The 25,320-nt window shown below is 39.1% G+C and overlaps 3 protein-coding genes across 4 annotated transcripts; all 3 read left to right on the plus strand.

The window, feature by feature from the left end:
• The first annotated feature begins 880 nt into the window (after positions 1–880).
• gdpd3a (glycerophosphodiester phosphodiesterase domain containing 3a) lies at positions 881–8,743 on the plus strand. 2 transcript variants are annotated; one of them, XM_088008254.1, is made up of 10 exons: positions 881–1,751; positions 1,975–2,017; positions 3,253–3,388; positions 4,727–4,772; positions 4,898–5,019; positions 5,777–5,866; positions 6,070–6,203; positions 6,468–6,530; positions 6,653–6,704; positions 7,103–8,743. In XM_088008254.1, the coding sequence occupies exons 1-10, from the start codon at positions 1,613–1,615 to the stop codon at positions 7,211–7,213; spliced, it is 936 nt and encodes a 311-aa protein (XP_087864380.1). In that variant the 5' UTR covers positions 881–1,612; the 3' UTR covers positions 7,214–8,743. The 2 variants fall into 2 exon arrangements, with proteins under 2 accessions (XP_087864380.1, XP_014827991.2); XM_014972505.2 differs by having other exon boundaries at positions 887–1,751; positions 6,996–8,743.
• A 1,251-nt stretch (positions 8,744–9,994) lies between these two features.
• Positions 9,995–15,104, plus strand: ypel3 (yippee-like 3). The gene is made up of 5 exons (XM_014972546.2): positions 9,995–10,328; positions 11,658–11,776; positions 11,936–11,979; positions 12,524–12,632; positions 13,915–15,104. The coding sequence occupies exons 2-5, from the start codon at positions 11,660–11,662 to the stop codon at positions 14,002–14,004; spliced, it is 360 nt and encodes a 119-aa protein (XP_014828032.1). The 5' UTR covers positions 9,995–10,328; positions 11,658–11,659; the 3' UTR covers positions 14,005–15,104.
• A 3,088-nt stretch (positions 15,105–18,192) lies between these two features.
• On the plus strand, positions 18,193–25,122 carry atp6v0ca (ATPase H+ transporting V0 subunit ca). Its single transcript, XM_014972530.2, has 3 exons — positions 18,193–18,427; positions 21,849–22,032; positions 23,972–25,122. Exons 1-3 carry the CDS (start codon positions 18,352–18,354, stop codon positions 24,174–24,176), a joined length of 465 nt encoding a protein of 154 aa, XP_014828016.1. The 5' UTR covers positions 18,193–18,351; the 3' UTR covers positions 24,177–25,122.
• Positions 25,123–25,320: the final 198 nt, after the last annotated feature.

Below are 25,320 nucleotides of genomic sequence, written 5' to 3' on the forward strand. Positions count from 1 at the left end.
GGGCGTCAGTCAGCATATCTCAGTGTTGACACAGAGAGATACAGCTCTGGATTTATCTACTTCATAAACTACACTCGCTGTAAGGGCCCTTATCCTTGTATAAACTTATTTGTGTTGCCTAACCGGTTACAGATATGCAAGCGGTAGGAGGGTGCCTGCATGCAAGTGAGATAAAATGACTCAAAAAGGGATGAAAAGGATTTCAGATGAAGTTGTATCCAGACAGTTTCAGCTGAGAGTACAAACAGTTTCACCTCACAAGGAGATAATGAACCGTACGCTCCAAGTTACTGAATATTTAATCTGTGTACACTGTTACAAAAATAACATGTTCACTTTCTCTTTGTTCTGTGTGGTCTGTGTACTGAGTTATTGTGCAGGAGCCAAATCTCTCCAAGCTGAAAATTAAAAAAGAAATACTTCAAGAGCTAAAGAGCTTACCAAATGTGTCCAAGTCTTCTTTTTGCAGTTTTTCTGACCGAATGGCTTTCTTTGCCCATCTAGATTGTGGTAAAGCACATCCTAAATTATTGTTAAATGTTTTAAATATATATTTAGACACGCCCGAACATATCGGATCCGTCTCAGGTTTCTCCGTAAACCCTCCCTCGGTGGTGAACTCGAGTCATGAGAATGCTCATTTTCCCTGGAACTTACCTTACCTGCTTTTCTGATTATTTTGCGGCATGTCTCAGCAAGACTGCTCCCACTCAGACATTCCTCAAGTGCAAAAGCTACAGCCTGTGCTCGACTTAAAATCTTAAAATAAAAACAAGAATAAAAAAATGAACAACCAAATGTCAAAAGCATGACTCTGCGAATGCAAGACAATGCGGGATATTCAGGTCGTCCTGCTGTGAATGACTTCATCTGTTCTGGCTGCAGCTTCTCGCAGCACTCTGTAGCTGTTGCACCTCTGCATTGTTTGTTGCATTGAAGCCGAACAATATGCCGCATCCTGCTGACTCTGTAGTTGACATAGAGAGAGTTTTCAGCGATGCCAACATGCTCATTTTGGAGCTCGCACCTCCTCCTGCCGCCTGCCCTGTAGACGAATGCACATCCTGCTCTCACGGAGAGGAATGTTACTAAATTTATGAGATCCTACAGTGAATATTCCAAGCAGCAATGCAGGATGAGGTCATTTTGAGGTAGATTTGATAGGGTTACAGCTGCAGTGTGAAGCAGAACAAAATAAAACCTGCAAAGGTGCTGGAAAATGTGCCTCAGAAAGGTATGACACACGACGCCCTTCCCTCCCCAGCTGAACAGAGCAACTTGACAGAGGGACAAGTGCAGCCACTGTCAAGAGGAGTCGCCAGTGGATTACGAGCTGGTGCTTTATTAACTCGCGTTTACAGCTCTGGTTCAAGCTGTCTTTACCAGAAATCAGGGCACACTTTGACCTTGGAGTGAAGGTGGAGCACATTTTTTTCTGACTCATCAGTCCAGTTTTTTACTCCCATTTCTCCTGAAGCAGCTGCAAAATAGCAGGTAGTCTGATGATGGTGTAATTGTCAGTCGGTACAAAAGAAAGCCCCTTTCTAGACGTCGTAGGAGGAAACGTGTGTGAGAACTTTTGGAGACTCACTGGATCTGCGTGAGGGAAAGGATGAGCGTGTTTCTGAGCTCCGTCCTCCCTCCGTTGGGACTATACACGCTGATCTCACGGTATCTGCTGAAGAACCCACACCATCTCCACCGGAAGAAGAAAACGGCTTTCTACTGCATTCAAATTTCACACCGAGGAGGTAAGAGGGGGCCTCTGGGGGGCTGCCGGAGGGAGGGATCTGTGAGCCACGCTTGTGCGATGAGGAGCTTTCCTGAAGACATATCTGAGTGGGATCAAGAAAATAAATGGTTAAAATCCTGAAATGTTTGCTGCTGAAGTATTTTAAAGGCTGATGGGTAAGTTTGTTTTGCTTTTTTTTGTCAACTGTGCTGCTGCTCAGATTTGGTTTTGACTGTTTTCAGGGTCAGGAGAGAAGATAGAAAATACGATGGAGGCGTTCACAAAGTGAGTACTACCTCAAACTTTAAGAGAAAAAAATTAGCTCTGCTAAAAGACTGAGGCTCAAACATATGCACACGCCCTCACTAGTATTAGGTTAAATATCTTGTAGTATATTGTATTGACCTTTTGTAAGCATCAGAAAGCTCCTGGCATAATTTACTTTCATCACACCTCCAGGCAGAGGAGTTGAATTAGTCAGCTTTCTGTCATGGATAAGGGTTTTAAACTGCTGAAAGCTAGGCGATTATTTTTGTGTCTGTTTTGGTTTCATTGCTGTCTGCACACAGAGTGCATCACATTTATCATTTTGGAAATCAGAAATTTGCTGTGTGGAGTAAGAGATTCGGGATGAAAAACTAATGACAGGATGACAAAGGTGTGTAAAAAAAAACCCCAAAAGAATGTATGAGGAAGGAAAACCAAACAGAAATGTAGATCATCAGGTCGAGGCTGCATGTTTTGCATCAAAAATCACCTCAGGTGTTTCACTGCAGCTAAAACTGCTATAGGCTCCATCTCTGTCAGTCTTTCTCCTGTGATAATTTTACAGTCAACATCCAAAGTACGGGATGTGTGTCCCTGCAGGTTATTGTAACGTTCAACCTGGAATTAGTGGTGTTGGTCGGTTATCTATCGGTTATTGAGTGATTGGTTTCGTATCTGCAGTTTCTCCTCTCTTTTCTGTGGATAGATTGAATTTGCCTATAGATGTATCTTGAAGGAACATTTGTTGTGAATTAAAAATAAGCTGATTTGACTTAGATTTTTTTAACTCTTATTTTTGAGCTTTTTTTGTTGTTGTTGTTTTTGCAAATGTAGAGGCTTTTAAACAGCATCTGATGCTCAGAGCAATGGATTTGGTGCTTTACCGTCTGTCAGCAAAACAGGAACGGTCCTTAATTTTGCTTTTGAGTAAAACTTATCAGTAAATCAATTTTAGAAATTGATTTGCTGACATAAAAAAAATCAAAATGGCATAAAGTGTATAAAAGCTACGTCCACAGTATCCTGATGTTGTGCTAATTGTACTTTGAGTTTTTAAAGTGTGACGTCAGATTTTAAAAAAAAATTACATAAATTAAAGCTTTAATATGATATTCATACTGATTATGAGTGGATGTAAGGTCATGAGAATGGCCGGTGTTAATCTCTGGGTCAGTCCTTTCAGCGTGGATTAATGCTTCACCCCAAACATCAGACATGAGCCTCCTTACAGGAGCTTCTCTCTCTGTTGTCAGTGCGATAGAAAACGGCTCAGAGATGCTGGAGATGGACTGCCACCTGACAAAGGATGGACACGTGGTGGTTTCTCACGACGAGAACCTGAAGAGGCAGACCGGCGTGGACAAAGACATCTCCTCGCTCAATCTGGAGGTAAGACAAGCCACCACTTGTCTTCATTGACAGCTTAAACTAAAGAAGCGGTTTGCGTTTATTTAAAACAGAATATGCAAAGAATTTTAATTTCACGGTTAATTTTCTTTTTTCAGGCTTTATGAAGGGCTTTTCAGCATTGTTCTCTGGATTTTGACTCCTGCTTCAACTGATTTCATGTCTTATTGCTGTTCCAGCTGACGACTGCATGTTTGCAATGACCGTAAAAAGGATGTTTGGATGTAAATCTAGCAGTGCATACAGTCAGAGCCTTATAAAAACAAACATAAGGCCCAGATGTGGGAAAAAAAATAATTTAAATAACAAAAGTAGCAACTACAAATTTTTGGAAACTGAAACATTTGTTGTTATCCAACGAATTCTTAAGACCTAACAATTGCTTATGATCGTAATAAGCAATGTGGCATTTGCCCATTATCTCCATGCTTAATGCTACTTGTAGCAAAAACACGTCATGATGCTGCCTCTGTCCTGCTTACCAGCTTTTGAAGTGGTATTAGGTTTGAAAGTGTCGCTTTAAAAAAGCAGGAAACCAGACTGCTGAGAGTCAAAAGTCTAAAAAAATATATATATCTGCAGCAGACAAATATCATCTAAAACTTTTTACACCTGAGCGGATCGCTATCATTAAGCTGATCATCAAACATTTCTTTGGTTCTTGGTTAGTTGCTCTTTGTGATTCACCTCATTAGTACTAAGTGCTGTTCTATGTGGGAAGCTAAGCTAAGTTATCCGAGTTATCGATATAACTTTGCCCATATCGTTATATCGATATGGGCAATTATTACAGCGCGGTAATAAAACAACAATCCTTTGGGAAGTGTCAGGACTGAAAATCAGTAAAAACAATTACCCAAAATCCAAGAAAAAAAAAATTAAACAACTTTCAAAAAGCCTTGGAAAAATACAAACCCAAAGCACATTAAATATGGCATGAAAATCTGTCTGTTGGCAACAAAATATAAAGAAATAAGGAATTATTTGAGAGTGAAATAAGAAAGAGGCCATGAGATTTTATTTCAGGTTCGTTGATTGGTGGGTTTTAGAAACAACACGTCTCTGAGATGAAGAGTCTTTGGTGGACTGATGTTTATATTCAGCCTTTTATTTATCTTGAGAAATTAATCTGTTTGCTTAAATGCTGGAACTCTTTCAGGGAAATGTTTACATCCAGATAAGTTGTAGGCACTAATAGGTATAGAAGGTGACTTATATAATCAATAATATCTGTAAATAAATGCATATATTTTAGCTTAACTAACATTCAGATGACTGTTTTCGGAACTAAGGTTTTTTTTTTTGTCATTATTCTTTCAGGATTTGCCTCCGTATAAGGAAAGGCTGGAGGTGACATTCAATGCAGGCCAGTTCCTTCTCTCTTCTTTAGATTATTAATCATTAATGAAAATGTGTTTAGTGAAGGTATTGGTCAGAGGACTGTGTGTTTGTTTAATTCCCACTAACTTTTCACATCGTACTACCCTTCAGGCCACGAGAACAAAAGTGGTACAGACAGGAAGATTGCTCTACTAGAAGACGTGTTCAGGAAGTTCCCAAAGATCCCTGTCAGCATCGAGATCAAGGAGGACAACCCACAGCTGATGCGAGAGGTGCAGAACACCCCATATGATGCAGATAAAAAAAAAAATACAAGCATATCTTACCCAAATTACCCCCCAAAATTAACGACAAGCTGCAGTAATGTTAATAGTCATATTTTGATTCAAGATTTATTTATTCAGGAAACTGTCCCCCAAAAATATTCATATCCCTTGAACTTTTTCCTCACTACCTCATATTTTTAGGCACTTATGTCTGAAAAGTGTGCCATGTCTTTGTATTCAGCCACACCCTATCTGAGTCATTATACTTGCATGCAGAAAGAGGTTAAGCTGAGTACCTGAGGTTTTATGTAGGAGTATCCAAGTAAAAGGGTGAGGGGCTTTAAACAGATATTTACTTTTAAAAAATGAATAATATGAATAATTTTCCCTGTGCATCACAATTTTTCCACTTTTTATTTACCTCTAACAGTTTATTTCCAAAGTATTTAGCTCCACTCATCCTCCCGTTATTACTGACCTGCCTCTGTGACTCTTTAAGAATAATATTCCCACAGTATGATGATGCCACCACCGTCGCATAAAATGTGTGGTTGTAGCAGTTTAAATGTAGAAAAAGTTCAAGGATTACCCAAATGTACATTTAGAGAGAGATTGGTTGGATTTTTTGGCTCATATGCTGATGTTTGTGGTGGTAATTAGCTTGTTTTTTTTTGTGTGTGTGTGTTTTTTGGTCGAAAATACAGTTTGGAAGTGGACTGTACTGTATGGAAATGGTTTTAATCACGATAATGTCTTTCTGCAGGTGTCAACCCTGGCTAGACGCTACGACAGGGAGGGCATCACTTTGTGGGCTTCCGAGGATGCCGAAATCCTGAACAAGTGTCGCAGTATCGTAAGTTGACCAGCAGGGGGAGATAGAGTGCCAAACAAAAACCCTTTACCGCACATTCGCCCGCTGAAACGCAGATTCGCTTCTGTGTTTGGTGGAAATGTTCCACGTTAAATGCCTTTACAAGTTTTTAGCATGTGTTTTTCTTTCCTCCGTTGTCTCTCCTTCTCCGTGTTTCAAAAATCTCTGTCTGTGTTTCTTTGCAGAACGGCGCTATGCCCTACAGTTTCTCCAAAAAACGCGGCATCCTGCTTCTTCTTCTCTATTACACGGGCCTGCTGCCCTTTGTACCTGTGGGAGAGAGCGTACTGCAGTTCTACCTGCCACGCATCATTAACAGGTCTGTTTGCAGAGCCCGTTTACCCTATAAGAGATCTAGTCCTGGTTAAAAAGGCCAAGCTCTGTGCAGAAGGTCCTTACATGTGATTATGATCTCAGCACAATTCCTCTTTTCATATGAAAAAATAAATAAAAATAAATTACAAATAATAACCGTAATCTATTTGTTTATTTCAGTCATTCATTTTAAACTGCAAATGAGTGAAACAAACAAATTAATTAATATTTCAGAGGGGTCTTTAATGTCTTTCTTGTGCACTGATAGGACCTACAAACCCGAAAACACCGAAATCCTGAAGAAAAGCTGGGTTATTTCTTTAATAGATAAGTAAGTCCGACTTTTGACTATCTGTGTTATTTGCCAGGAAGACACTCTTCGAGGCCCGACTGGAAACGTGGGATCATATTTCTTGTTTTTATTCCGTTTAATCCTCCTTTTAATGTTTTCAGAACAACAATGAGAAAAAACCTTTTCAAGCACCTTGCAGACCGTGGGATACAGGTACCACATTAAGGTTTATTCTACTACCTTTGGCTTAGTATTGACAAGTTTTACATGACAAAACATTAACCGCTGTGATGTGGCTCGGCGCTTCCTGGGAGATTACTCTCTGTTTGCTTGCCCAACTATTTATAGACCAGAGGCAGGAGCCTGCTTCCTCCATGTCTCCTTCATTGGACCAATAATGATCAAAACTGAATTGAAATGTATTAAGACACTTTCACAGTTTCCGCTGTATGAAAACACGCTTGACTGAGTGGATAATAATGGTTTCCATGTTTGCAACTGTAGGTGCATTTATTTGTATGCAATAAAAATGAGGACATCAAGGCGGCGTTTGACCTGGGAGCCACAGGAGTCATGACTGATTATCCTACTCTGCTCTCTACCTACGTCAGAACACACATGAGAGTGGACGACCCCAACAGCAGCAGCACTCAAGAACAAGTGCTCTTAGGACTAGAGCAGACATTGCAAGACCAAGGGGCGAATCCACGCGTGCAAACTGAACAAGATTAGTTTGCTGCCAAACACCGAGCTGACAGGACAAGGGTTTCATTCACGTAGAACGACCAATCACTGCCGACGGTGTGATCATGTCTGCTGTGTGCATACAGTCGGGTCGGTATGTAAAGAAACATTTGATGAGCTTTGTCAGCAGTGAATGTTTAACTAGCCACAGCCCGTCACCTGACAACCCATGATAAGACACTAAACAAATATGACTTTGTTTTGACTGGCTACGTTCTGACATTATTGATTGGTTTAGGTGAATATTTTGTGTTTTTAGAAAAATAAAAAAAAGGGGGGCAAAGAAATTGTGCTTTAGACTGCCTCATAACAGTGTTCATACTCCTGGAACCACAATGTGTTTGGGGGGGATTTTATTTGGTCACAGGTTCTCAACTGGATTTAAGTCTCGACTTTGACCATTCTTGAATGAAAAGAAGTCATCTGGAAAAGTATTTGTACAAAACCTACTCAAGTACCGAGTAGCTGCTCATGAGATCTGATTTTATTTGTACAAAATGATTCAATCAGAGAGATGATTGCCTAACCCTGGTCTGAGCGTCTGCACAGCTTTCTTCCTGACCTGTCAGCTGTGCTGCTTGGTTTTCATCAGGATATTTGCTCACTAATGTTCTCTAGCAAACCTCTGATGCTGTCACAGAGCCACAGGGTTTATACTGAGATTGAGTTACACGCAGGTGAACTATATTCACTAATTACATATCGGGTTAAAGAGAGATAAATAATGCACATCACACTTTTCAGACTATTGTTTACCAAAAATGTTGAGGACAGTATATTTGTTTGCTTTAACTTCACAAATGTGAAACTGTTCAAGAGGGTTGAATACTTTTCAAGGAACTGGACATGTGCAGGCACACACACTTAAGGTGCTCTTATCATGAGGCTAAACATCTGTGTTTTGTCAATTTATGTTACCTAATGCTTACCATGTGCAATGGATCTCATTCACGTCTCTGTTTTCCTAGGCAGCTGTGACCAAAGTCCGGCCACACTGCAACAATGACAATCAATCAGTCTGTTGATGAAACCAAGGTTGAACTTTTCTGAGCCAGTTCCATGTGCTGATTAGTGTGACAACAAGATATGAAGCTATAAATCTAGCTTTTTGTCACACTGATTCAAATGGGAGCAAGTTTGAACCAGAGAATATGTCTATGAAATAATGTCATTTGTAATATCTTTTGGAATCAAGTGTTGTGGTAAATGCTATTCTAAATAATTTGTTTGTCATGTCACGTGTCCAGGCCTTTAATTGGAGGCCAGCTGAACAACAGAAACTGTATGAAGTGCCAAAACCTGGTGGTAGAAATGTTTGACTCAATAAGGAGTTCATCAGTGAAATATAATAATTTGTTTGAGAGAATGAAGCAATGAATATGCTTGTAAAGCAAGCATATTGTAACAGATTGTCTATAAAAAGTAAACTCCTTGGTAGATTTTGGGAAGGGCTTTTCAAATGGGTCTGAAAGGGGTCACGTAAATAAAATAAATTAAAATTAAAACAATCTGATTTCCTGACTCTTGACATTTTTAAAATTCTTTTTAGTCAGTTGGGCATCTTGTTTTTAAATGATGAAAAGTGACAAGCAGTGGAAGACGGATAACTATGTTCTGTTTATGCCCAATCTGGCCTGATATGCCAGACTATTTAAAATGGATATTGAGATCTAGCTTCAATCCTAGAGCAGCCTTTTGCTTTTTTCTTTGTTCTGTTTAATTCACAGTCAATTTAGAAAAATCACAGAAAGAATAAAATTCCCTGGACAACCAAAATCTAAAATGACTACTATTGTTTCCAGATAGCGCCAACAAGTCACTGTTCTATGTTTACCTCTGGCTCAATGTCAAAAATACTCATAAATAGTTTATTCCTCCACCTTTCACTATGTTTTGTATGTGTGGCTACCATATTGGATACTGAACTCAGGGCTGAACTCAGGGCTGTTTGGTGAACTCTGACCTTTCTTGTCAGGTATCTGACTTCAGGGAACATTCTTTCCAACGGGTAACTTGAAAAGTTTGTCTTTCAAGCACAAAGAAATTGGAGCTTATAAAGCAGCTACCAGGTATTGTATTCAGCATAGCAATCATATTGACTGCTAGGTAATGTTGCCATTAAAAAAACAACCTAACATTGTGATGGTTGATATAATGTCAACCTGGTAGCACACACATTACTCTACATCCTATATTTATGGACATGATTTTTAATGCTAGAACTAATCTAATTAATAGAAATATGATTCTATATTTACGTTGTTTTATTATCTTTTGAGAGGTCATTAAAATTTCCTATCCAATCCAAACCTCTTGGTTGATTGAAAAATAATTTTACATCATTTAAATATTTTTTTTTTATCTTAAAAGTATTAAACATGAAATACAATAGTAAAAGATATATAAAGATAAACATGATTACTTTGAGCTATATTGGTACATAAAAACCTGCCTTCCTTATAAAGGTTAAGAAAGTAAGTGAAGAACTGTTGAGGAGTGGAAAGATCGGACTCTTTACTATCAATAGAGCCACAACATCTGAATCCTGGAAAAAAAGTCGGACTTCCCAACATCGACACACCACTAAAACCAACCCAACATTTATGAAACTGGATCAAAAAGCAAGCCTATTGATAGCCATAAAAGGCTCCCGTGAAGCCGAAGCTGATTGGTTGACCCACATTCTAAACGTCATCTGGGAGCTGTGATTGGTTGACGGAGGTTTGTTTTGCACCCTTCACCCTTCCTCCATCTGCGTGCCTTCATAAACAAACTGCATTTTTGTTCCGCTGGGGAACGCATTGCCCTCTGGTTTGTCAGCCTGCCAGTATTGTCAGATCTCCGGCTCCTGTTTTTGAAAAGGCCGTGGAAGAACTTTGTTGTTGAGTCAGAACAGAAACGCGGGCTCTGCTACAACAAAAACAATCTGAGCTGGTTTTTTTCCCCCCAACCGTCAGCGCGTGGAGGACTATTGCGCCGAGGCGAGCTAAAGGCTGGACTTCACAGTCTTAACATTTGCTCTTTCCTTCAACTATTAAACTGACAGTCACTACAGACCGCTGTGTATACTTTGAACAGCTTCAGTTTTAGCAGGTGAGTGGAAACAGAAGAAAACATTTCGTCCATCTTCGCTGCAGTGCCGACTTTGCGCAGCTAGCATGCTAGTGCTGTCCTTTGTAACAGAGTCATGTTTTTTGGCCCGTTTAGCAGCTCATGTAGACGATTATCAATTTGGGGAAAGCTCTGTACATTGAAATGCGGCTTAACTGGTGGCCTAATTGAGCCAAAGCTTGATTGTGCAAATTGTTTTGAAACAGGAAGTAGTCAGGCTGAGCTGTGTCTTCGCCTACTTTGTCTTTGTAATGTAAGATCATGCAACTCACTGCTAATTGTGTGCAAATGTTGTTGATCGCTTATTTTTTCGGTAAAAACAAATAAACTTCCCTTTTGTAAGAAAACGAGACTAAGAACATGTTAAAATTGAAAAACCGCCTGCAATATTTCCTTAAGTTGAAATTATCAGGGAGCTTGGATATCTAAATTTAGCGTTATTTAGATGAACTGATCGGACTTTACCATTGATCAAAATCGGCAGAGAAAACTGAAAATGAATGTAGGCCAAGAATAGCTTGGTCAATGCATTTGTAGCTCAGATAATAACCAAGTATTCACCGATCAGGCTTTCCTAAGGGCTGTACCGATACAGGTTTTCCTTTGATCTGAGGTGCAGACTCTGATTAGGACTACAACACATCGGACTAGAACTGCACTGCTGGTTTTGTAAAAAGGAAAAAATATATATTAAATTTTGAGTGTAGCAGAAAATGAAGGAATTGGAATATTATTATTGAACCAAAGATCCTTCACATTCATCAGATATTTTTTCAAAAAGTGCATTAAAGTACATATTGTCATTGGGTGATGTGTTCACAGTCTGAAAATGGAATTGGAATCCTAAGTTTTTGTTCTGCTGATCAAATCACAGGGAAATTCTGATTTCCAGACGATTGCAGATGCACTAACTAATCTCCTAGTCTTTTACTTCTCGGTTCTAAATGATGACAAACTAGTCAAATAATGAAAAATCTGGGGTGGGGAGGTTTGTTTTGTTTTTGTTGCTCTTTAGTAAATGCAACAAAGTGAAGAACTCCATCCATTATTGATCTCTAAATGACACTTGCATGTAAAAACCTAATCGGTGAATCTCTTAGGTCAGACGTCTTCTGCAGGTCCAGAACTTTGAACCAAACATAGCTTTAATGAGCTGCATGCAGTAGCGACCAAATCTGTTTGTGTTTAAAATGTGACTCTCCTTAGTGATCTGACCTGAATTCTGTTCAACCAAGTGAAATCCAAAGCAGTTTTTCCTGGATTAACTTGTACAGTAATGCAACATGTGCTCTCTGTCTTTTTCATGTACAGACATGGTGAAGCTGACAAAAGCCAAGACCTTCCAGGCCTACCTGGACTCTTGCCACCGCCGTTACAGCTGTGTGCACTGCCGCGCCCATCTGGCAAACCATGACGATCTTATCTCAAAGGTAAACATGCTGCCAGGCCTCTGTCGTAATGCTTATTTTGAGTGCTTTACTTTATATGCGGCCTGGTTTTCCTCTTATGTATTAAAAATAGAAAAATGAAACTGATATTCTTTTTGTTCTTGATTTCATGTGGGTATTTTTTTTCTCCATTACTTTCAGTCATTTCAAGGCAGCCAAGGCCGAGCGTACCTCTTTAACTCAGTGTGAGTATTTTGAATGCGACCACAAGTTTCATAAGAGATTTGTTTATTTAATCATGAGTTTCTTTTCTTTTTTTTAAATCACTTCCTCAAACGTCTCCTTTGAAACACTTGGCAATCTCTGACCTTTTTTCCAAAGCATGCAGTTTCTGAAATGTTCTTTTTCCATCTGAACACACTGCTGAGAGCAAATGTGCTTACCCTAACCACGCTGTCGACAGATAACTAGGTTGGTGTTTATCCCTCCTGATTGGAGCTCAAAGTTGGGCCAGTTCACTTTGGTCATGCTTGAATTTTTTTTAGGTTAGTGGGTCAGCAATAAACAGAAACAGAAGCAAGTCTATTAAACAACCTTAAACACATTTAAACCTTAGATATTAAAAAAATAATAATTAGTGTCCTTACATGTACTTTATTTTCATGTTCTGTAAATGTTTCCTATGAAAAGACATAACTGTAGCTGGGGGAGGAAGCTGACTGTGCTGTTGAGGAAAGAAGTGTGATTATAGTAAAAACATCTGATCTGGGACATCGCTGTTGATTTCAGGGTTAATGTTGGCTGCGGTCCCGCTGAGGAGAGGCTGCTGCTTACAGGACTCCACGCAGTGGCCGACATTTACTGTGAAAACTGTCACACCACTCTGGGCTGGAAATATGTAAGTAACTCTTACAGTACATCAAGTAGTTCCCCACAAAGACGCTTCTCGCTGTGTTCCAGGCTTGTGCAGAAAACCATCTGACTGAAAAGAAATGACAATTTAGATAAATGTCCATACTCCTTGCACATTCTCTCACCTTACAAACACAAATTTATGTGTGATAATTTGATTTTATGTGATCAACACAAGGATGCATGATTTTAAATGTTATTTACATATAAAAGTTAGAAAAAAATGTGGCATGGAGATGGCAGTCATTTTAAATTGAGAACACCTGTAAACTCCAATTTCAAGTCTTCCAATGGTTTCTCCCATGTATTTATGTCTGGACTTTGACTAGGCCATTCTATCTGGCCTGTATGACATTGGAGTCTTTCCACCTGTAATGTTGACTTCCTCCGGTCACCAGCAGACAAGCTGTTGCTTTCACAAATAAAAAGCCTGCTAGACTAGTTTGTTCCAAGCATGCGGTTTCCCATAAGGCTGCACGTCGTTAGACTTTTTATCCCCTCCTTTTTCTCACCCGCCTCTTCTAAGCCTCATCAGCTCTGCCCGGTCAGTTCATAATTACTCTGAGGCTTATACACTAATTTCTTCCCATGTGTTATGCAATGGTAACGCTGTTCAGTAGAAGTGGAAACTGGGAGAGCTGGTATTTGTTTCCTGTGACAGAGTTCCTCTGTTTGCTGTAAACTTTGGGACTTTAAAACGCTACAGGTCATCTCAGACACGATAAAATCCTGGACGACACAAACAGGTTTTTCTGTTTTTGGAAATATGCAACGTAGGAAAAAGTTTCATGAAACAACAACATTTATGAAGATCTCTTGTTGCAGAAAACATTTTAAAAAGAAATCAAAAGTTTTTACAAACATTTTAGTTTGTAAAAATTTTCTGTCATGTTTTTTTTGAGGAATTCTTGAAACTCCCGTGGCAACAGTTTGACAAAACACTTTCTCTCACAAAGCTCTGCCCTTTTACCCAAAGCTCCTCCTCAGCCCTGCAGTCTGCAGCCGAGTGTCCACCTCACAGAGCCCCCGTCCCCATGCAGCCCCACCAGACTAGCGGCAGCAGCAGTTGGCAAACACCCGGTGGAACATGTGTTGCTTTTTGAGGTCTTTTGCTTGGTTTTTGTAATTAGGCAGGTTTTGTTTAACTCTTTCAACACTAGCTGAAAAAGAGTTTTAACAGATTTAAACCAACCAGACCTTGGTTGGTTTAAAAACAACAAAAAAAGTGAAGAAGTTCTCTTTATTAAAACTTTCTCTTTCCTCTCCAGGAGCAAGCCTTCGAACTCAGCCAGAAGTACAAGGAGGGGAAGTACATCATAGAGCTGTCCCATATGATAAAGGACAACGGCTGGGATTGAAATGGAAAAACCGCCATGCTTCTTCTTCATGACTTTTTAAAAAGGAAAAAAAAAAAAAGTTGCATCCCCTCGACGTGAAAGGGTTCAAGTGTATCATCCTCATCTCGCCTTCGAGTCACTGCTGTGCCACACTTTTACTTCGTGCAGCTTTTGCTAAGAATAGCATGTGATGCCTTATCTTCGTCTACTCTTCGTGGTTTTTCCCCCCCCCACATCACCAACACATTTAACTGAGATCGTCATCACGATTGATTGGTTATTCTGGGACTGAATAAGTGTTTGGCTTCTGCGTGTGGAGAGAGAGTGGGTGATTTGGTTACATGGGGAAACTGGGTGTGTGTGATGGGTTTTAAAGCCTTTTAATGCAAGAAAGATCAAAACGTTGACAGTGATCACTAAGCCGTGTCGCTGTGAAACCGCAAGGCCAATCAAAGCTAAAGAGCTCGACCATTGATAATTGGATTTTTATTTTTATTTTTCTTCTATTGAGCTAAAGATGCAGGTTTTGATGCAATGTTTGTTTCAATGGTAGAGCTTCTTTGAGTTAAATATACAAGGAGGATATGGGAATACATAGAGCAGCAGGCGAGCTCTTTGTTTTTGTTTTCTTCTTTTTTTTTATTATTGTTATTAATTTGTATTTTTTTAATTATTTTAGAGTCAGTATGGCAATCGGGATATTGAGTTAGTTATAAGGCCAACAGAAATCTTCTGCAAGAATTCTTCAATCTGTAGTGAGTCTTCTGTTCACAGGTGTAACTTTATGGATGTGCGTATCTGTTTGCAGTGAGGCATCTTGAGCTGGATGGTGTTGTGAAGCATTAGTCTGGAACTGATTTCTTCTTCTAGATTTCTTTTCACTGCACACTTGGGATAGCTTTACTTCCACTCAATGCTAATGAGACCTATATCCTTTATACTTTTTGCGCATTGCCTAACACTGAGCAGTTCCTATCGACACATTAGCTTCACTGCGTTAATGCAAATTGTGGTTAGGATAGATGTAGCATATTTATGGTGATTTTTTTTAAAAGTGTCTGCTTTCATTAAAGTGGTTTTTATTTTAACCTGGTCTTTCATTAAAATACAGATTGGCTGTACATTTTGGGATTGAGTCGTCTTTTGTTGCTGCAAATAAATTTCATATAACTTCTGGTTACACTTCTTTATGTAGTTTAATATTTAATACTCTGTCAATTACTGAGACAGTGTCTCTTCATGTCCTGAAAATAACTTGGCACTTAATTTTTATTTTTTTTTTGTGGACATGATTTAGATATATACTGTTAATATTAATTGTACATGTATATTTTCATACTTGACTGATAAAATGCACAGCACTTTGCTAAAGAATTCATGAACATTTAAACATTGTGATACATTACAACCACAAACATGGATGTGTTTTATGTGGCGAACTAGCACAAAGTTATCCAAAACTGAAGTGTAAGGGTGGGACAAGTGGGTTGTTGCAGCTGTAATGTGGCAAAATACGGAAAAATTCCAGGGGTTTAAATACTTTGGAAAGGTACTGTATGTACTAATGGGCTGAAAGGAGCAGGCTGAGCCAGCAGCTTCTTTCTGCTGCGCCTCTGCCTCACACACATGCTCCTGAACAGCTGGTAAGCATTTCAGCTGCTTGCTTTGAGCTGCAGCTCACTTTGATTAGAGCCTCACTATCAATTTAGCAGGACAGTCTTGAACCCTGTTGACCGTTTTTGTAGGTCTGCTGGGATATTGGCTTGTATTTAAAAGTATAACTTAATAACCAATGGGGTTAGCCACATAAATTTGCTGCAGAAAAAGATGATTAATATCAGTCGACATCAATATTTGTGTGTATGAAGGGTTTGTTTACCTTTGCACACTGAGAAGTACTTGGCTACAATGTAAGCCAGATGTTTGTGTAAGATATATATGCTGAACTCAAAATGAAAGTGAAAATATCAGGGAGATGCAGGCTGTCAGACGTGTTAAAACCACACTTAGTTTCTAAAGCAGGGGTGTGTAAAGGACGATTAAAGGTCCGTTTGTGGAGCGGTTCTGTGCTGCCACAGACTGCAGTTCAAGAATAGCACAAATTTGCCCTGCTGGTAAATTACAGAAGTAAATACACAAAATGAATGTTTTCTAAAAGATGTGATATCTTTTAGACTAAAAAAAGGTGACTAAAATTCAATATTTAATACAAAATATTTAATTTTGTATCAGTAAAAAGAAATTGAATTTATTTGGCCCTCAAGTCCTTAAGAATTGATTTTTTTTGGCTCATGTGTCAAAGTTTTTGAACACCACTGTCCTAGAAATAGGATAAGGTCTGTCATGACATAATATATTAATTACTTTTATGGCAATGCTTTTTTTAAAATCAGTCTAGTTTATAAAAAGGTAATTTCTGATTTTAAAAAATATTTATTTTTTTAGATTTTAAAACGCGGCTGTAGTCCCTGCGGCTGTCCAGAAGATGGCGATGTTCGTCTCAGCCGCCGTGTAGACCATAGCCCCTGTTAGATGAGCAGGAAGTAAATATTGGCACAATTTTAAACAAAACATGCTTTAAAAACGTTAAATGCTTAAATTCCCGGACATTCAGTCATTCAGCTTTATTTTGATGATTGGTTATTTGATGCGTAAGTATGTCATCTATTTTTTCCCCCCAAGTATTCAATTGGAAAATTATTTAATAACTTATCTTTAAAGCTAATACATAATAAAAGAATGGTTTTCCTTCATTCTTGTTAAACATTTTACTTTAGAATATCAAAAAGCAAAGTTTGCAAATGGCAAAGACCGCATTCTCGTGCTTTGAACAGGAACTGGTCACATAAAAGAGCTCTGAAACTGATTGCACATTTCTTTCCCATGTGATAAAGGGGCTACTGACTGTCATGTGTGTGCTTTGTATTGTCTGCAGCCCCTCTTTCACTTTTCATTTTTAAAAACTGTTGTGAAAGTACAACCACATGATAGCTTGAAGAATTTCAAAATAGTACAAAAATCTATTAGACATTTTCTTTTTAATCTTAAAGGTCTGGTAATTTATCATGAAGAAACAAAGGCCTCAATTCTGTTAACAGGTTCTACAGAATTATTCAGAAAATAAAATAAGACATTATATCCAGTCTACACTTAGAGTAGAAGGAAAAAAGTCTTACAAAAGTATTCTTGTAGCACAAATTACTTCTAATTTGTGCTACAAAGTACTTACAAGTAAGTAATTTGTAATTACAAGTAATTTGTAACAAATTACTTGATTACTGATTGAGTGCAGAATCACTCAATCAGTAATCAAAGCCTTTAAAATGAGATAATGAGATAAATGCCTGAAGCTGTTGTTTTAGGATCAAAGGCGAAGCTAAACTTGTGACCAAGAACGAAAAAAATGTCTGCATTTAACATTTGGTGTTCTTCTGTGGAAAAGTATTCCTGCTGGTATGACTTTTGATATGTTTTTACCTTTATTTATTTTCGTATTACTTTTTTCACCATCTCAGGATCTAATGCAAATTTCACAAAGCAATGTAAATTAAACCTGCTAACTTTAAGACATGACCTTACTCGAAGAAAGACATCTTTGAAAGGAACATGAAAAGACACAATACTGTAAAAAAAATAAAAATAAAAAAGAATAAAATTAAATAAATAAATAAATAAATAAATGAATGAATATTCAAAGTTTTGTCAAATGAGAGCATTAAATGACGAAGTGATACACCCGCTGACATCAGAAATATCCATGTTCATTGGAGTGTCACCTTGACGCAAACACCTTAGGGCTCTGTTTCTAGTCCCTGAGACTGAGAAAACCACTTATTATAAGATCCAGTAGTTGGTTTTCCACGTTAAATTATAGAGAGCGGTGCCGTTTGTTGTTGGTTTTTAGTGAACATTTGGTACTAATAATTATTACGCCAGCGTGTAGTGACGACTGGTTTCAGCTGCAGTCAGTACACTTGCAGCAGAACATACCACTAAACAAAAATGACACATTAATTCATTTAATAACATCAACAACAGTGGTTATATGAGATTTACTTCAAAAATAATTCAAAATTAGAATATTCCACATACGTTTGACCGTTAAATATAAATCAACGAGTGAGTATTTCACATTTGTTAGTCGGACACACCCGCCTCGCCTCACTTGGATCCCTCCGCCATGGCTGGTCATGTGACTTTTTCCGTTTCGCCATTTTCCTCTTCTCCACTGGAGCCATCGCTGGTTGTCCTCGCTGTTTCGCGGTGTTTTAAGCTGCCCAGAGGTGACGGTGGGACAGGGGAACCCCCCGCCAAAGAAAGAGAGGATATTGTGCCGTCTAGCTTTGTCGTCCGAAGGGAAGAGTGACAATGTCTTCTGAGGAGAGCCCCGAGTACTCACCTTTCTTCGCCGTGATGGGAGCCTCTGCGGCCATGGTCTTCAGCGGTAACTAAACCAGCGTCTTCTTCTTCTCCTCCTCAAATTGACACCCTTTTGTTTCATGCTAGCTTAGCCAGGTGTCGAAGGCTGAAATTAGAAACGACCGCTGCCTTCACACAAACCGTGTTGCTGGTTTTTGGTGGCGGTCGGGGCTCGCACACCTGTCGGGGATGATGCGAGGTAGAGGCGGGTAAGTTTTCTGCTGCTGCTGCTGCTGCAGCGGACAGTGGGAACAAGCTGCCTGCCTCTGCTCTGGTGGAGCCACTGACATTAAATTCAGGCTGTAATCGTGTCTGCTGCTGACTGGTGACGCACACAGTCATTGAGGTGGCAGCTTCTCTTTCTCAGCACATGACATGTAACGAACCATGATTGAATGGATTAAAACAAAAACGGATGTCAAGTTAATGGTTAATCTTGTCGATCCTTTTTCTTGGGTTTGTTGTTGAAGGCGAGTCAGGAAAGGAACATGGAGGCCTAACCATCACAGCGACAATTTAAAGGGATGATTCATTCATTCATCTTGCACAGCCTTCTGTGCATGCGCAGTGAACTACTTCCACTTGAACACGAAGCTGGTTGTGTTGAGAAAATGTGAAGAAATATAATGTAACTTTTGATTCAAGCTAATGTAAAACGCTTATTTCTTTCATCAATAATTAATGAAGACGTGAGGGATAAACAGTTACATTTAATACAAGTCTATGAACACACGATAGAGTTTCAGCTAGGTATAAATCTCTTTAATGTACCAACAGTAGACATTGGGAACCATTTAAAAGATAAAACTGTCCTAATCCGAAGATCATTATCAAGTCCCATGAGTTCATTTTACACACAAAGAAGGAAGTTGCCTGATATTGTCTTTTCCAACTTTTTCTTTTTACTAATACTGCAGCCAAAAAATTATATATATTTTTTTACTTTCCTAAATCTTGTTCTCAACACATAAAATTCAATAAACGTCCTGCACATTTGAGCCCAGCTGCAATTGACTGAATTACACAATTTCTTTTACCCGTCAGACTGGTTCGTGAGCAGAAAGGATACCGTTTTAATGAGCTTTATGCTGTTTGAACTTCAGAGCGCTTCCTGCCTGCATAATGTTATTCTTGGATAGGTTTTTTCAGTATCGACGCTACAGAGGAACAAACCATCAAGTTATTGTGTTGGCACACACTCTATTACAGCGCTGGCAGTCTAATAAAGTGAGACCGGTTGGTTTCCTCATCAAACCGACAAAGCGGATCACGGAGAACGCAAACGTTCGTTGAATGTTTACCTGCTCACCCGTCAGGCAGCTGGAGGGAGACGGTGTAGTTTTTCTCTGCACCAGTGAGGACAAAACGTCTTCAAAAAGCCTTTCTTGTGCATTTATAAATTTCAAAACACAGCTACATTCAACCCTTGGTGCTCTTTGTTGGTTTAAATAGACCTGCCTTTTATGTGTGAGACAATGCTTTTGGAGCAGGATAAAAAAAAAACACTACAATTGTGGAGGAAGGGAAAACTTTGAGTGTTCATGAAAATGTGTTTTTCTCAAGTTGCAATAAGACACAGTTCAGTGGGATACATCCAAAATCCTCCATTTGAGCTTTAATGATTAGCTAAAGCTTCAAAAACTTGCAGTCAAATTACCAGATCAGGGAGATTTACTGAATATTTATTCTATTTGGATGCGACTCTGACATTTAAATGAGGAATTGTGTTGTCTAGACTGGGTTTACATGTCGAATCAGTTCTGCTTCTTTTTCTTTTGGTATTTATGTGGCTTAAAACATTATCTAACAGACTAATTGGTTTGTTTAAAAGATTGTCTCATCTTCAAGCAAATCAAACTCGGTGTTGCTAAACCAAAAACAACATTAACTGTTGATTATGTTGCCAATGAATGAGATGGATCACCAACCGTGTAATAGATTTTTTTTTTTACTTATTTGGAAATGCTTGAAAGTGAAACCCAAACTAGCAGCTGAAGCTGCTTTTGAAGGGACGACACAGCCGGTGTGGTTCACCTTTACATGACTGATACAACAGGAAAACATCTATTGTCATGTATGCAGGCTAAAGTCCTCCTACTTTGAGTGTTAAATAACTTATTAAACTTTGTTAAATACAATTTACGTGTTTGGGAAATAAACCTGTCTATGATTCTACTTGTTATAAATATAATATTCTGCTCCAAATTTGTCCAAATGCTAAAACGAGCAGCAGCACGGCTTTTATTCAACCTTTATTGTGTTGCTGCGAGATTTGTGACATGTGGATTATAAACCTGACGACCTCTAAAGCATTGTCACAATAAGGTCCTTAGAAAGTTATAAAAACTGTCATCCTACAGTTTTAGTATGAACACAGCCTAAAGGGTTGGACCGGTTAGCATCATCATTTCTGAGATGACTGAAGCCCAACCTAAAGTTTTCACATGATCAGTTTGTAGATGCATCACCTTGATCTTTTTTTTTTTTTTTTTTTTTTTTCCTGCACTTACAATACATTAATAAGATGCATCCCTCGTAGGGGCTGTGCTAAGTTTTTTTTTGTGTGTGCGTTTTTTTTGTTATTGTTTTCATCAGTGAGAACCAGCTGGATTTATTTTTCTATAAATCTAAATAAACCCAGGTGCCAGAAAGTGCAGTGAATAGTGTGCATCACTTCACAAGTGAAGTTTGTTTGCTGGCTGAAACTAAATGTTAAAAATTCCAGATGTTGACACACATCCTGCTTTTATTTTAAAAAAAAAGTGTTTTGGTTCACTTTGTAAGAACCCTTCAGCCAAATGCAGTTCCATTTGAGATCCACACTTTTCTTGAATATTTATTTGGTTTGCAAGCTGACCTTTCTGAATTATTCTGTAATTACCAAGTTGCATGCAGCGATGAGTAGTTTTCTTGACCTGATCTCTGCTCCGCAGCCCCGAGCGGCGGGATTAGATGAATCTGTGATGCAAGCGGCACAGCGACAGATGTGCAGATGTGAGGAGCAGCGCTTTGATCTGCGATGCTTCATGGCTGAAAATACATGTTTCTGGTCTGACTTAAAGGGCCAGGCCTCAGAGGACGCTCACCTTGTGCGGATAAATCGTTTTTTAACTTTCATGTGTACTCCATTAAACGTCAGCATATTGGAGCAGCGTGCTGAGACTTTATTAAAACACGGAGTGACAGCGGCTCAGAGGAAAACTGCTGGACGAGCTCACATGCATGACATCAGTTTAAGCTTAGAGAGAATCTCTAAATATTTAATAATTCCTTGGAGAATTGACATTTAACCGGCTTGCATCGCTGCACTGTGGGATTTAGCCGCAACCGTTGACTGAAGTTTACCCAGGTCACTTTTTGAAAATGAAGCGTCGTCTCATCTGCGTGAAGGGAGTTTGTAGTCAAAAGGTGAGTTAATGGGGACTGCTTGGTGTGTCTCGTTTCAGCATTAGGAGCAGCATATGGGACCGCGAAGAGCGGCACGGGCATCGCCGCCATGTCTGTGATGCGGCCAGAGCTCATCATGAAGTCCATCATCCCCGTCGTCATGGCGGGTATCATCGCCATCTACGGGCTGGTGGTCGCCGTGCTGATAGCCAACAACATCTCGGAGAGAGTCAGTCTCTACAAGTAAGGAAGACATCTGCTGTGCTCACGGTTCTGGCTTATAAATGATCAGCTCGTTTACCAGCGCTAATGCCTTCCTGCTTTCGGGATTGTAGCAAACGTAGTCCCCAGATAATCAGCCATCTATCCAGATTCTGTTAACAACGTTAGCACCTTATCTCCTCTTTGCTTTCTGAAGCTTCTGGGACAGATTGTCCTTCTCTATGTTCTGTCCTTCCATGTCTGTTCTGTCTTTTGGCTTTTCTTCTATATCTCCTTGTCCTACCTCCATTGCTGTCCTTTTCTGTCTCCTTTTTCCATCTTCCTGTTGTTTTTCTTTCTTCTCCTCCATTGTTTCCCTCATATCTTCAGTCCTTTGTTCTTTTCCTCCACTTCCATGTGTCCTTCTATCCATTCACCCTTCTTTTCTCCCTTCCCTCTGTGTTTTTCTCCTCCTGTCTTCCCTAACTCCATCCCATCCTTCCCCTCCTGTCTTCTTTTCCGTTCCTTGTGTCCTGCTGTCTCCCCTTAGACCTGTCTAAGGGTTTAATTATTCCAGATTTAATAATTAAAGCTGGGAAAGGACGCTGTTCATACGTCTTTCATCAGTTAATGTCGTGTCAAATGAACGTGAAGAGCTGAACCCAAACAAATTGAGTCTGGAAAAGCACAGATTGAAAAAGAGGATGTTTAAAATTATTTTTGTGTAAGTTGCCAGAAGGTATGGCTCTGTAGGAAAAGAAAGATCTCTATCTCTCATCACCAGAATGGCTGAAACGGCACAGATTCAACGTGTTAGAGAGGCTGTTAGGAATAATCAGTCCTGCTGGGAGTTGTGGGATTGGTGTGTTCTCAGCTTGGAGAGCTGAGAACTGGTGAATGTAATAGAATAAAATAGACTAGGCATTTTGTTTCCCAAATAGACTGTATTCTTTATCAGAACCTAATATTAATTTACATCCATTTAGATGAAAAATCAAACCTACACATTCCTTCTAAACTAGGTAGAGAAAAAAAAAACTACACCCAAGCAAGGAGTGATTCACTTGAGTCAAACTACACTGAAATATGCAAAGATTATCTGATTTAATGATGGTAGTCTAATACATACAAAATCAATTAAAACCTCTTCTTACCAGATAAACATTATTTTTCTGTTCAGACCTGTCTAAGGGTTTAACAAGGCTGCTCAAACTAAGCGCAAAATAAACTTAAATCTGCAAGAGTTTCTGTTTACCATAAAATGTCTGTTTTGGAGGAGTGGTGTTGGTAAAAATATTTGTTGGGATTTGTTGCTGATCTACAACCTGTAGTTTTTCTAAAACTTGGACCTGCTAGTTTTAGAAACTCTAAATACTGTTACTAAAGGCATTCAAAGTATTTCTTTCTGGCCTTGCTGTGAGAGCAGTCGATATAAAACAGTTTTCTAAATGTTTATGGAGTTGACTGTTTTAAACTCATCAGCATCTTATGCAAGTGTTTATCTTGGTTGACAGGTGTGAAATCAGGTCACTTTGAGATTGTATCTAGTCTAAAGCTTTACCATGTACACTCTTTTTGTTTAGTATTTGTAATTGCTTGTCTAATTAATGTAGATGCACCAATCATGTTTTTTCCTGCCTGGTTTACTTTGGGGTCTGCTAGTTCAGATTTGGACAGATTTAATTTCTGTATAATGTTTGTAGCACAAATAATTAATGGAAGTTGTAGTTTTTAATCGAAATGAAGAAATTACAGGATTATCCACATTAATGCACATCGCCAACCCTCATCTTGTTTTTATGTTATTAGAGAAAGTACATCAAAGTGCATGTTATTGGTGGTTGCTTTTATAGACTGAAAATGAAGCGCATCAGCTTTTCTAGTACTCAAATAGTTTCCCATATCTGGCCAGTTTAGATATAAACTTAATTCACAGCTGTATAAACTAAGACTTTTTTTCTTTCCTGCGTCTTCTGTTTAGGAGTTTCCTGCATCTCGGCGCCGGACTGAGCGTGGGCCTGAGCGGCCTGGCGGCCGGCTTTGCCATCGGCATCGTGGGCGACGCCGGCGTGAGGGGCACCGCTCAGCAGCCCCGGCTTTTCGTGGGGATGATCTTGATCCTGATTTTCGCCGAGGTGCTGGGGCTCTACGGCCTGATCGTGGCCCTCATCCTATCCACAAAATAAGTGTCTCTCTCCATCAAAACCACCATCTCATTCATTCCACATCAAAGCAGCGCGAACAAATAGGAGAGTTTCACCTTCTTCCATGACACCCCGCGGATCTGACAGGATGGGATGGCGGCAGAAACATGCTGGCTGTCGGTCTCGACAGCCTCGTCCTCTTTAGGTGTGATCTACTCCATTTTGTTTTAAGCCATCCGGTTGTGTCAGGTCTTGTGCGTACAGAACGGGCATGAACATGTACTGTTTGTTGTGAGATGATGTGTGGACAGTCTGCCTGATTATATCGTCTAATCTTAAACTGTACAGTGATCCAGAGTCGTCCCATCCTCAGTAAATGTAGTAACCAGTCTGTGCTGTGAGTGAGTATCAACGTTTACCCCTCCCTCCACCCATTCCTCTTTTAATTTTTGTCTTTTGTTGGTGGGTTTTAATCATTATCTGTTTTTTTTTTGTTGTTTTTTTGAGACTGCTGAAAAGTTGTGAACACTAGTATTTTATTTTTTCATGTTTTTTCGGGGACCATCTTTGAATCTCATGATTTTTTTGTCACTATTTATGGAAAGCTATGAGGATTTTGAAGCCGTCTAAATGGAATACTGTTTATTGAAATACCCTATATACATAAAATATATAAATTATCTGTGTATAGTTAGATTTATTGCACTGTGGGTAATTGTTCTAAGTGCTTGGAATTCCTCTGGATATAGTGTGATTATTATTGGAGGACGTCCACATGTTCACATGAAGATGACTGTGTGTGTGTGTGTGTCTGTGTGAGAGATCTGAGTGCATAATGTGTGGTTTTATGTTTGATATGACATTCTCAGACACTAGTATTGTTTACCTGTAGTGCTGCTGTCTTGATTTTTTTTTTTTTTTGTTCAAAGTGAGAGCTCACTGTTCAGCCATGCCTGTCAGATTTCCAAATAAAACTCAACCTCCTCCATTCATTGTCAAAACGGCTTTTGTTGTGTTCATGAAAACTGTAGTATGAACCTTGTCAATATTTGGACAATACCTTTGAAATCTGAACCAAAAAAAGTATATTTACTCTTTACCCATGGCTGTAGCTGAATAACTAATATTGATCAATCTCTAATTTACATCCCTTGTTTTACAGCTGTGCAGTGTAAAAATATCGTAG

Source organism: Poecilia mexicana, unplaced genomic scaffold, assembly GCF_051168715.1.
Source record: "Poecilia mexicana isolate PSO_F unplaced genomic scaffold, ASM5116871v1 scaffold_8, whole genome shotgun sequence".
Taxonomy (NCBI): domain Eukaryota; kingdom Metazoa; phylum Chordata; class Actinopteri; order Cyprinodontiformes; family Poeciliidae; genus Poecilia; species Poecilia mexicana.

Coding starts and splice junctions, on each gene's coding strand:
- ypel3 (XM_014972546.2), top strand. CDS start 11,660: ATGGTGAAGCTGACAAAAGCCAAGACCTTCCAGGCCTACCTGGACTCT. Junction 11,980..12,523: donor GCGTACCTCTTTAACTCAGT/GTGAGTATTTTG, acceptor TGTTGATTTCAG/GGTTAATGTTGGCTGCGGTC. Junction 12,633..13,914: donor CCACTCTGGGCTGGAAATAT/GTAAGTAACTCT, acceptor TTTCCTCTCCAG/GAGCAAGCCTTCGAACTCAG.
- gdpd3a (XM_014972505.2), top strand. CDS start 1,613: ATGAGCGTGTTTCTGAGCTCCGTCCTCCCTCCGTTGGGACTATACACG. Junction 2,018..3,252: donor ACGATGGAGGCGTTCACAAA/GTGAGTACTACC, acceptor CTCTGTTGTCAG/TGCGATAGAAAACGGCTCAG. Junction 4,773..4,897: donor GGAGGTGACATTCAATGCAG/GCCAGTTCCTTC, acceptor ACTACCCTTCAG/GCCACGAGAACAAAAGTGGT.
- atp6v0ca (XM_014972530.2), top strand. CDS start 18,352: ATGTCTTCTGAGGAGAGCCCCGAGTACTCACCTTTCTTCGCCGTGATG. Junction 18,428..21,848: donor TGCGGCCATGGTCTTCAGCG/GTAACTAAACCA, acceptor GTCTCGTTTCAG/CATTAGGAGCAGCATATGGG. Junction 22,033..23,971: donor GAGAGAGTCAGTCTCTACAA/GTAAGGAAGACA, acceptor TCTTCTGTTTAG/GAGTTTCCTGCATCTCGGCG.